The 13,229-nt window shown below is 32.7% G+C and overlaps 1 protein-coding gene across 4 annotated transcripts in view; it reads left to right on the forward strand.

The window, feature by feature from the left end:
- The first annotated feature begins 4,449 nt into the window (after positions 1 to 4,449).
- Positions 4,450 to 13,229, forward strand: part of LOC112157301 — an 11,209-nt gene continuing 2,429 nt past the window's right edge. The window contains exons 1-5 of one of the 4 annotated variants that reach the window (XM_024289972.2): positions 4,450 to 4,636; positions 9,058 to 9,222; positions 10,733 to 11,185; positions 11,285 to 11,345; positions 13,082 to 13,223. In XM_024289972.2, the coding sequence (XP_024145740.1) occupies positions 4,519 to 4,636; positions 9,058 to 9,222; positions 10,733 to 11,185; positions 11,285 to 11,345; positions 13,082 to 13,151 (867 nt within the window). In that variant the 5' untranslated portion in view covers positions 4,450 to 4,518 and the 3' untranslated portion in view covers positions 13,152 to 13,223. The other 3 variants (XM_024289973.2, XM_036213943.1, XM_036213944.1) reach the window with 3 other exon arrangements.

Below are 13,229 nucleotides of genomic sequence, written 5' to 3' on the forward strand. Positions count from 1 at the left end.
TTTTAGCTCAATTTATCCTGTATTACAAGCAAAAAAGCAAAAATTAATGTGTTAATTTATTTTTTGTTTATTTAGAAGAAACGCACTTAAAAGCATCTGCTTAACGACTTAACACAATCCCTAAATTATTATATTTATCTTTTTAAATGTTGTGCAAATCCTAAAATTACATTTTTAGAATATAATTGTGTTATTTCATTTCTCTCTAAATACTTTAACATTTATTGATTAAGTAAGCACGTATAACAGGAAAAAATGTATATATGCGCAATTTCAAATGAACATGTAAACAACAAATACTTGTTCAAATAAAAAATATGACATGTTTTCATGTAAAAAAAATAGGCTAAAGAATCAAATTATTCATATTAAGAACATTATTTCTCAAATATGCTCAAAAATTATCTAATGTAATTGTTTATTAATTGAACATTGTGTGTAAATTCATTTATTTACAGTTTTTACCATGATTTATGTTGCGTTACAAGCAAAAACGTCAACTATTCATGTTGTGTTAATTTATGTTTTTGTTTGTTATGTATCTAAAATTCACATAAAAGTATTAGCTTATTGGCTAAATGCAATTCTAACTTATTACATGTATCTTTTTAAATTGTGTGTAAATCCTAAAATTGAATGTTTGGAATATAACATTTTGTTTTAATTTACTTTCTCTCCTAATACTTTGTTATAACGTATGACACAATTGGATTGAACAGTGTGATGAAAAATTGAGCTAAAAAACCTGACTTTACAGAGCTCACGTGAAGGCAACATCTGTCTCCTCATGGCATCTAGGGCTTTTGTTGGTCCCCAGCTTTTGTTGCCCCCCTCCCCTCCCCAAAGGAATCAGGGACGTTTGCAAATATTTAAAACAGGCAACACATTAGGCCTCTACACCAATTATTATTTATCTAGGCTTGCCAAAATGTATAGTCCCCCCTCCACCCGGCCCTTCCTCCCCAGCCTTCCTGTGAATGGCTGCTTTGTTTGAGGATCCGGGTTCCAGTCTGGCTGTGGGAGGGATGCTGTGGCTGCTTTGCATCGATCAATTACAGTCTGTGAAATAACTGCGTCTGCCAGGGTCAACAAAGACCCCAGACAGTGAGGCGTTTACCTTATGACTATCCAGGGCAACAGAGACGATTCCACTGATTATTCCTTTAAAATGACATTACATTTTAGCTCCTTTGTTTGTCTTTTATTTCTTTAAAGACATACATGTGACCCATTTTTTGACTTTTCTGACATGGATGCATCTGCACGAAAAATATCAGAGACTTATAGAAGAGCTCACACAGAATAGTGAAAAATACTACAAAAAAGTGTCATTTGAAAACTTAAAAAAACAGAAATGTGAATCTGCTACTTCTTAGAACGCAGGATCAGAGTGAATCCTCTCACAGGAGTCTTATGGTGGAGCTGGTAACTGTTACGGTGTCGGTTTGCTCGGCTCAGCGTCGGGTTTCATTCTCCGAGAGGAAAAACAAGAAAAGAAAAGAAAAGCAGAAGGGAGAACAGAGAGGATTGAACCCTCATCTGCAGGTAAATGTTGCTACATTCAGTTTAGTGGTAATTCAGAAAAAAAGAACTTCTTGAAGTATAACTTTTTGATGCAAAATTAAAGAAAAAACAGAATAATGTTTGCGTGATAATGTTAGTCATAACAATTAAGCTTTGTTTATGTTTTTCTTTTGCATTAAGCTCATAAATATCAGTTTTTCTTTGTGCTTGTTTGTGCTTTTGTTTTGTTTATTTATTTCTAAATATTAAGCATGCATTACTGTTAATGATAGTATTAAAAAATACAAAAACAATACATCACTCATTCATTTTGAACAAAAAAATATACATAAAAAATGTCAATGTTGTCACATTGGAAAACAATAATAAAAAAAAACAATTTTGGTATCTGGATAACAATTATTTAAAAAAAAATAATTGAAAAACGTTATCTCGGTTCTTGATTTGAAAAAGAGAAAAAATGGATCAAAATGATCTTGTTAATGACAACGTTAACAGAGCTCTTTCTTTTGTACTTGTTAATATGAGCCCAATCTCGACACATGTTACTGATTGTTATTGTTATGCATGTAATATTGCATCTTAAGGTAATAAAGTTAAAATATATACATTTATTTTATGTCAGAAAATCAAAATGTTACCGACTAAACAGCGACCTCCAGTGGTCAAGATGCGAACTGCTCGTTTCAGGAGGAAATCAAATTGTCTAAAATTTGGAATGAAGTGATTTAATCTAAAATCTATTTAAAAATGTGACAGAATTAAGATTTACCTCGAAAAAAAAAAAATACAAAAAATAAGTAAAAGAGAAAAACGGACTTAAAATGCAGACAACTTACCAGTTTCTCTTTAATGAAAATCTAATTTTAAGGAGTACAGCATTTACTTAATCTTTTAAAACGATATGAAGTTCCATTTTATCTGTCTGACAATTTCACTTTCTGTAGATCTACTTCAAATATAGTTAAAAACAGACATAAGAGGTTTGGGCCGAAGTAAAACGTTGGGAACTTTATTTTTAGGGTCAAATAACAAAGCAACTGAAGTCATTTGAACTCACCTTTAAATCTGGTTAATAAATTATTTCAGTTTAGCTGTAAGTCAGCAATCTATACATTTTCTTAAACGGTTATATAACTTTTGGGGTCACAGGGTTGCTGGAGCCTGTCCCAGCTCCTGTTGGGTGACTTTAGAACAGGAATGTCAAAGTCAATCCAAATCCAAACACACCTTAGATCAGGATTTGAACAGGATACACATTTATTCATCCCACTAAAACTACACTTTTGAAACTTTTAAAACGTAACTTAAAAAACAAACTAAAATATGAATAAAAACAGACAAGATTTTTATTCCAGAACTTAAACCTCAAAATGACTTTCAACATTTTAGTCTTCATAAAAATATATTCTTTCAAAATTACACATGTTAAAAATAAAGTAAATGTCAAAACATTCAAATTTCTTCATTTTTTGGTCATTTTATATCTAAGAAATAAACTTAAATATATCCTAAAAGATTTTGCCATTCTCCATAAATTAAATCCTGTCAAAATTATACAGTGAGGATAATTTAGTGACAACTTTCTATAAACCCAAACTCACCCAATCTATGTCAATCCGCCTAAAGCAATTTTTGCTGAGTTAACACCATCAATTTGACGGGGAACTGTCAATTCTGGCTACACTGTTGTTCTACTGCACTGCATGGTGGGATATGTAGTTAATTATTTACCAGTGTGACATATTGCTGGGACATAAATACCAAAAATATAAAATGATATAATTACACCATAGAGACGGTTGTGAGTTGAAATCACCTGAAATAATTTGCTAGAATTTTTTTTATTTTTTGGATTTTTTAAAATCCTGTTGATGTATTTTTTTTATTTTTTAAGAAATCTGATTTTATAAACACAAATAAGACAAGGATGGACTTCAAAATCAGAGCATTCATCTTTTTTAATTTTCTGACCTCATTTTCAGCACATGAAAGTTTAAATTTGGGAAAAAATACTTACATTTTCTTGGAACTTTTAATCTTTTTTCAATTTTTATTCTATTTTTTTATTTTTACAAGCACTATACAATAGTTCACTACCTGGTTCGTTTTTTAAATTTCTCTAAACTACTTTATTAAAAGAAGACAGAAAAAAATCTAAGAAATATGGACATTTATGTAATTTTAATTTAATTTTTTGTCTTTTATTCTGTTTTTTCAGCTTGGTATTGACTTTAAGATTGAAAATATTTGTTAAATATATATATATATATTTTATCAATTTAAAAGCAAAACATAAAGCATGAGATGATTGACCTTTTTCCTCAAATGAAGACGTGTCCCCTTTTCTTCAGCATTACATCTACAGCTGTGCAGTATGTCACGCATGGGGAGGGATGTTCATGGTTTGTATCCGGGTCAGCTGGCTAGAGTTCACACTGTGCGTTCCAAAGACCGCAGGTAATCTATAATTTATCACACAGCTTTTAGAAAAAAAAAGTTATTATTTAAATTTACAAACTAAAAGGAACAAAAAAAAGATTATTCTGCAGACGGTGACAGCCTTAAATAAATCTATGATCGTTTGCTGCAACTTTGTATTGATGGACTGAAGGGATTAAATAACACGTTTTTTAATGTTAAGTCATGTTTTTCAGATTTCATCCTCACAGTGGGACACATTTGTCACTCCATGAGTCTCCAGAGCTTGGAGGGGAACCAGAGCAGCCAAGTTTTGACATCCTCGCCCTCAGAGCTCTGAGCCAGAGATCTGGGGAGAAGCTCCCATGTTCTCCTCAGACAACCTACCAGGAGCACTTTGGATCTTCAGCTCTTTTCTTTCATCCCTGTTAGGGTGCTGTCTTCTATAAACCTGAGAAGAAATGTGAAGCACAAAAAAAGTGCATTTCACTGCTGTGTCCACAAGAGGGGGCTAATGCTCCTCTGACAGTTTTTTCTTTTATGCAAACATCGATTTTATGACATGTCACTTACATGTATTTTCCTTTTAACCACACAGTATCAGGAAGTACTAAAAAAAAAAGTTTGTTATGTAATTTGAAGCTTTCTTTCCTTTCAGTAACAGCTGCAGATCCAGTTAGAAACAGCTCAGGTATGTGAGGCGTTTTGTAATCTCTACATCAACTCCTTCACTGCTGGGAACCAGAGGAGTCCTGACATCTGAGGACAGAGAAGTTTGAGGACAAATTCAGTCCCTTTGGTTTTAAGTTTGTGGAGAAATCATCTTCTGATCCCAAACTGATGTTTTATCATCTGAATGTTTGACTTTCATACAAACCGTAGAGATCTCATTTACTGTTTTATCTCAAGAGAAGAGGGCTTAACAAAGTGATTTGTTGATTGTTCTGTTTTATTTGTTCATATTTTTTTAGCAGCACTTCCTGTTCCAGGAAGTCCAGTGATTTTGGTTTCCATTTTATTTTGTGTTTTTGCTCATGAAGTTATGTTAAATGGCACATACATAGTTTTTGTTTTATCACGTTGAATTTCTTAAAGGTAAAATGCATATGAAAGATTGTTTCTTATATGTGTTAAATTTTTGATTAGTGATTGGGTTGGTTTGGTGAAGGGGCGGGGCTAGACACCTATAAAAGAAGACCTTTTTCAAAATGGACGCCTCCTTTTTTATTGAACAACTACAAACTACAGAACAAAACATGATTTAAAATTATAGAACCGTTTTTTTACATTATTATAATCAAACAGAGGGGAAAATAGCAGCATTAAACAAGAAAAAAAAAATGTAAAAATAAAATAATATAAAAAAAAGATCTGAGCAAAGTGGGACAAACAATAAGACATTTTTAGTTTATCATAAATTGTTTTTATTTTTGATTTTTTAAGGAGCTTCAATAATTCCAAATATAACTTGATTTAGTTTATGAACATTCTAAATTTGAGGGTGACTTTCGCATATTTATATTAATGTATGTTCAATTTAGCAAGACAAATGATTATATTCAATCAGATTTCTTGTAATTTATCTCTTGTATGACTTGATGGTGCAGTACTGTGGGATACTTTCCTGCCATACTTCATTCCTAACTTATATATATTTCATACAGTTTTGCAAGAAACAACAAGAGAAACTTGGATTATTTGTGTGGACAGCAAGTTTTTCATCTGACAATTTTAGAGAATTTGCAAGCTTTTAAAATCAAAAAGAAGATGTTAAGAAGAATGTAGAGCAAGAATTATTATTCTGACACAAGAAATGACTGAGAACAACTGTTTACTAGAAAAAGTACATACATACATAATATACACATACATATATATATATTATAAACACTTTTCAACAACTCCCCTGTTGTGGAGGATAAGAAAAGACGTGATTTGAACTATTAAAAAAATAATAAGCAATCCAGTTAATTCAGTTTAACAACATTTCAAATCATATAATAATTTGTGGGTTCTGATCCAATATTGATTTATTTTAAATGAACCGATTTGATCCAGGACAAAAAATTCAACCAGTGTGACTCAGAGATAAACAGTGAAACGGTAAAATGATTTTTTAGTTTTATAGGTTGATTCAATTCAGATTGATCTGGTTGGATTATAGGAATAGAAATCAATCGATTAATCGTTCCACTCCTACTTTTAATGATTATTAGCATTAATTATTAGTTAAATCAATGCTAATAAAGTAACATTTACTTTAAAAAATACTATTCTTTTACTTTTCTTCAGCCAGAGAGCCACTATGGAGGGTAAAAGTGACCTCACGGTGCAGATCTGAGGGAAAACATAAAACCTCATTGCTTTAAAGGAAGTCTGAAGGTACATTTAGTTGCTGTAAGGAAGAAGAAAATTCCATGAAAGTTGTCAGAAGAAAAGATTTTGTATAGTTGGAGCAAATCCTGGACTAAAGTAATCGATTCTTGGTGTACCACGGTGACACAAACAAGTCATCATCCGGTCAAAATACCACCATGATCCATATGATTTAAACTCAGGAAATCTAAAGGAATGATACGAAAACGAGCCTCATGCTGGAGGAGGAAACGGATTAAAAAAACATTTATCTGTAAACCTTTTGGCAGAAAGCATCCCTGGCATGTTTCTGGTCGGACGCCTTTTGTTGTCGTGCTGGAAACACGACCAGACGGATCATCGCTGTAAAAACTGTCATTTGGGATGAGCTGATGGATATTTTTGTATTAAAGGAAAAATGAAACTGAGATAAAATAATGCAGCAAAAATACTATAACAGTGTTATATTAGAGACATTTTTTAATAGATCCTCTCTTGAGCAACACACAAAAATACATTCAAATTTGATCACTTTTACTTTGAAAAACTCTCTATAGATCCACCTAAACTGGATGCTGAGCACAAATGCCCACTTTAAATATTTATCAATCTAAAACACAAAAGAAGTAAATATAGATAACAGATTACAGTACATTTTTATCAGTTTGTACCAACTACATTTTAAAAATAAGTCTGACTTCTTCTGAGCTCGTTCAAGTTTATTGTTTCTCTTTTTGGCTGTAAAAAAATAAATTTTTATTTGATGAATGACTCAACATTTACATGAACATTTTTCCCTCTTGAAAGCTCTTGTTCTTGTGTTTGGAGGATGTAAACGTCGACTTCATCCAAACTGGTTCTTCTGGTGTTTGCAATCAGTTCATTGTGATCATTTTGGGTAAAAAGACTTCCTGGAAACACAAATAACTTTATTTATTATCTAAAGCACCTATTATTTATATTCTAGCACTAGTATTTAGGGAAATGTCTTCATCAGCTTCATCCATGGAAATCAGTGTGTTTTAAATGAAATAATTAAAGAAAGTATCTCAGTTAGTGATTTATTAAAGCTGTCTGCAGGTTCAAGGAAGTTTTCTGGATTAAATCATCTAAGTCATCTGGGAATCATGCTATAAAACCAAAAACAATGAGGTAAAATAGCTGGTATTTATGAATCAAAATTACTTTTCTAAATTAAAAACACAAAAATATTGTAAAAGTTCCAATACAGTTCAAAATAACTAGTAAAAATGTAAGTTTTTAGATGAGATTTCTCTTTTTTACTCCAGCATTGTTTCATTTAGATCTTCTTCTTCCTTCTTGGAAACGATGCGTTAAAAAATGACGACATGAAAACAGGTTGGTCCGTGGGAGGATGTATAAAAGCAGGTGAGTTGACAGGATTCTCTGTCTTTCATAAACTAATCCTCATCACCTCCAAAAGGTAGGAATTTAACAAGTGTTCTCTGTTCTATTATTTAGGGATATTTATGGATTTATCATTTAAATTTTGAAAAATATATGTTTGTAGACGATGGATAGTGATGAGTTTAAACGTTTCCCAAAAGATAAATACAAATGTACACATATAAAAAATATAAAGTATATTTATACATTGAAAGGAAATTATATAAAAGATCTGAAATGAAGGTGTACGTTATATAGACTGGGTTTTTTTATGTGTTTTATTGTAATTTGATTTGATTTCTTAGCATTTTCAAACACAATATATATGAATAAATAGATAAAACGCTCCAATCTTAAAATATTTCATGTGTTTTGACATATTAAATATATATTAATTATTCACATGAATGCAAAAAAATTCAGGAAAAAAGGCGAGAGAATTTTTTAAATTTTTTTTTCTCATTTTCTGATTCTACATGTTTTTTTTAGTAACATTTTTTACTTTTTGTCACTTTCCTCCATGTTTTTCCGCAATTTAACCGTCTTTTTGGACACAAAGTCATTTTGTTTGTTCTGCACTTTGTACTTTTCTATTTTTTTTATTGTTCTGAGGTGTCGCCGGTGACGCTTAAACACAAATCTTTAACATATTGTTAGTTTTCAAGCGTTAACTCGATAATTCCAGTAGATTTTGAAGGAGAAAAGCGGCGGAAACAAGTTACAGTAAATTGAAGAACATAAACACTGTAGCTAAGATATTAAGAGTTAATGTAGTTTTGCAAAGAAAATTTGGTGAAAAAAAGTATTTATTTGCTCTTTTAAGTCATTTTCTTCTTCAGAATACACTAAAAGTAAACAAATTTATGACTAGTTTTCACCTAATTTAAGTAAATTAGTATTTTCAGTACATGCTATTTAACTTTTGACTTATTGTTGTGCTTTTACTGCTTTTATTTATCTTATGTATTGTGAGGCGACCTCAAGTGCCAAGAAAGGCACCATATAAATAAAATTCATTATTATTTTTATTCTTTTATTTAGACTTTAACAGCAATTAAATAGGGTCAAAGTTGAATTTTTTGGGACTTTTTTGGACACCAGAGTGACTGAAACCTCCAGATATGAACCGGAACTTTCTTGCTGTGCAGTCCTGGCGGAGAAAGATCATTTCTGCGTCTTGTGGATAAAACTATTGTTCTGTGGGGATTTGTAAATGTAGTTACATCCTTGAGTCAGTTCCTTTGCTCGGCATTTCCTGCTAAAAATATCACAAACTGGTTTTACCGGGAGGTGTCCACGAACAGGAAACTCTACAGATCACTGTGGACATGAGCGTTTTTGTGATTGCAGACGGCATGAAGGTGGGGTTGTTGCTGGCGTTGGCTGTGGCCGCTCTGGTGCCCGGCCTCTCTGAGAGCAGGATCATCTCCAGATGTGAGCTGAGAGACAAGCTCCATCAGGCCCTGCATGTCCCCAAACACCTCATGAAGATTCACTCCCAACTCTTTGCACTTGGTAAGATGAATGAAAAAAAAAACAGGGTGAATCGTGTAAATCTTGTTTGGAAGTTTGTTTGTTCATAACTCCATAAATGTAACATTTTCTCCTTTTAAATTGTAATAAATGTTTTTTTTTTACATTTATTGGCAGAATTTGAGCTTAAAGACAGTTTCTGCAGAGCGGCAGGAGTTTATTAGAAATTCCCCTCTCCGTTCTGGGCGGGGGGCTTTTGGTGGTTTCCTGGTGGACCAAAAATGGCGGGCAGTATTAGAGCTGTCCAGTCGTTCATCATGGATCTATTTGTCTACAAGTGGATGCATCAGAATGAAGCTTTTCTAAAACACAAAAACAATTTGAATAAAGAAATGATCCGAAATACAACTTTAACCTTCATTTTCTTTATATATGTCCTCCGTTATGAGAAAAGTCGCATAATAACATAAGAAAGCACAATTTTCATCGGAGTTGATCTTTTTATTCTAAAAATAACCAGTTTGTTTGATCTCTACAAATATTCATTTACGTTCTGTCTGTTGTCATATTTCAAGCACCTGAAATTTGCAAAGAAAATATTATTTACAAGGCCGGAAATCAATTAAAAAAATTATCAAATTAATTGCAAATCAGGAAAAAATGAATCACAATTAATTGCAAAAAAATAATCACAAAATGAAATCACATCCCAAATTGTACATTTATTGCGATTTTTGAATTTACTTCTGTATTTTCAATTTGAACGACTTATTATTTGGTATCATTTTAATAAGCACAATCTCTCCCATGTGACACTACCTTTATGTTGTCATGTTTTATTTACACACTAGACATAAAATCATGCAAAAACTGAAAATTCCGACTGGAAAAATTGGATTTATTTTGCTGTGGAAACCCCAAAAATGCTAAACAAACTGTTTTTACAACATAGAATGAAAGTTTTAAGTGTAAATTTGATAAAAAACAAAAAAAATAAAATTACCAACAAACAAATCAACATATTTTTGACTGAAAATGCAAAATAATTAAAAATAATCCAGGTGACGTTCGTTCTCCGTCTTATTTATTAAAATAAAAGATCGCTTTTGTCCGAAAACTACAAATAAATGCTATATTATCTCTATGATTTAATCTCAATCTCAGAATATAAAAAAAGTATATTTTAGATTAAGTTATGCTGATCTCACAGCTGCACAGCAGGACGCCTGATGGCGTTAATAAATATTAACGTGTCAATTATGATTTATTAATCGCGTCCTTTAATGTGTCAAAGTTCACAGCTATAATTATTTAATCATAAAAGTGTTATATAATCTTTACAGGAAAAGCTGAGGACATTTCTTAAATAATTTGAATATTTACTGGTTAATAACTGTATTTATAATGCTCTGTTAGAATAAAAAACGATTGAAATTTTTTGAGTTAAAATGGTCTAAAAGAGCAACTAAAAAAGCCTCTCAGGCTTGTGTTCCTCCTCCAAAATATCTGTGTTTCCAGGATTGTAACTCTTCTACCTCTGATCTGTCTCCAGTTTCCTGTGAGGTGGACAGAAGGTCCCAACTGAACACCAACCTGGTCATTGTGGAAGGGATCCGCCCGACATCGGCGGTCCTCCCTGCAGCTACTGACGCTCCTATCATGTCACCAGAGGAGGAGTTCGCTTCCACCACCACCGTTTCTATGTCCAACATCCCTGGCGGCAGAAAAAAGCGAAGTGCCTCCGAAAACAGGAGCAACAAGGAGGATGAAGAAGATTCTGAGGAGCCTATGGGAGTAGCTCTGAATTCTGAGGAGAACAAGTTTAACGAGGAGGAGATGCAGCAAGACGACGACCGAATGGAGAGTGACAACGGTGAACAGAGCATGGAGTCCATGATGAAGCCCTGGTCATTGGGCTATTATGGGGTGTTCCAGCTGTCCGACAGCCACTTCTGCAATTCGGGCTTCCGCTGGTCCAGAAACGTGTGCCACAAAAACTGCTCAGGTAAGCATCAGCACAACATAAAATCAGTACAGCAACATCATTTTGATTATTAACAAAAAAATGCACATTTTTATTATTTTTTTTTCCTCTTCTCTTCAGCTTTTACTGATGACAACATAACAGATGATGTGACGTGCTTCATTAAGAGTGGCTATTGGAGGTGAGCACCTACAGGAGCATTATTTATATGGAATCAAATCACACCTGTAATGCATTTCTTTACTGTTTTAGAAAATATTTAAACATATATGCCCAAAATAGTGACATTAAACAAATCCTAAGCCCCCCTTAGAAAAAAAGCAAAGCAGTTGCTGACAGGAAAAGTTAGATTTACTTTGCTGCAATATAGAAAATGTCCACTAGATGTCCCCAAATCTAAAGTGTAAAATAACACGAGTTCTGTTTCCTTACAGTTCTAGAAAATACTTAGCCTGATCTCTTAACACACCTTTAAACTAACTAGGTCAAGTTAAGCAGTTGGTGTAAAGAAAAGTGGGGTTTACTTAGCTGCAATATGCAGCATTTCCACTGGATGTCACCATATCCCTAATTTTAGGATAGAAACTGCTTCAGAATTTGTTGAATGTAAGTCAGTATAACTGTATGTATTTTTTTATTGTTTTTTTGGGAATAACTTATAGCCAAAATGATTTACTTAATGGAGGAATTATTAAGTTCCTCAAAATAGCAAATATAAAAGCACCTTTAAACACCCGATTAGACTAATGGGATTAAGCAAAGCAGTCCCTGTAAAAAGAAGTGGGGTTTAGTTCGCTGCAACAAGCAACCGGTCCACTGGATGTCCCTAAATCCCTAACTTTGGGCTAAAAAAGCACTTTGTTGTTTCAGGTAGACACATAGCTAAAATAGTATGATTAATGCATACATAAATGAATGTAAAAAAAAAAAAATCCCCAAAGTAGCAAAAAAAAGTGGGACTTAGTTTGCTGCAACTTGCAGCCAGACCACTAGATCTCCCCAAATCCCTAAGTTTGGGGTAAAAACGGCCACTAGTGTGTGGTATGAAATAACACGTTATTGTTCCAGGAAGACAAATAGCTAAAATAATATAATTAATGTTAATCCAAGTAAAAAAAAAAAATAAAAAATAAAAAAAGTTTAAAGAATTTCCTTCAAAATAGCAATAAAAAAGTTGGACTTACTCTGCTGCAACATGCAGCTTTTTACCCAAATCTCTACTTTTAGGGTAAAAACTGCCACTAGTGTGTGACACTGTAGTGTTTAAGAGGGACATATAGCTAAACTAGTATGATTAATGTAAAAAAAATATTAATATGATAAAAAATAAGAAAAAAATTCCCCAAGATTGTAAAAAAAAGGGACTTAGTTTGCTGCAACAAGCAACTGGTCCACTAATTGTCACCAAATCCCTAATTGTAGGCCAGAAACTGTTACATAATTTATGTAGAATGCAATATCATCAGTGCTGCATTTCTTTGCATTTTTAGGAAGAACTTATTCGTAAAATGTCTGAAAGTCATTTTGCCAGAATGGCAAATTTAAATGAATGACACGACTGATCAAAAAGGTGTAGAGCAGTGAGCAGATGGTCCACTAGATGTCCCCAAATCCCTTACTTTAACGCAGAAACCGATGCAGAAAAAAAGCTTTGCTGTGTTCCAAAGAACACAGTTATTCAGCACAAAATGAAAATGATTTCAGCAGAAAGTGGATCTTCCTTCACACAAAAGTGATTATCAATTCAATTCTAGTCTATGTTCTGGTTATGTATCTACTTTTAAAAACAACATTTAGCCAGATATTCATCTAAATCTGCGTGAAAACACACATTTTTCAGTCAGGAAAATAATTTTGCTATTAAAAAAGAAAAAAAAAATAAACCATTGGTTTAACTTTATGTTTTTCCTTTTACAGATTTATTCTGAGGGATGTCTCTCGCAGCTGTTACCATCAAAGGAAGACCTACTTTGCTGCTTGTGATTGAGCTTCTCCAAGTCCAGTTTTGAATCTACAACTCTATCCTGCTGTGCTGTAGTTAATTCTTTTACTTGTCAATTAAATT

This window comes from Oryzias melastigma, linkage group LG1 (genome assembly GCF_002922805.2).
Source record: "Oryzias melastigma strain HK-1 linkage group LG1, ASM292280v2, whole genome shotgun sequence".
NCBI classification, from domain to species: Eukaryota; Metazoa; Chordata; class Actinopteri; order Beloniformes; family Adrianichthyidae; genus Oryzias; species Oryzias melastigma.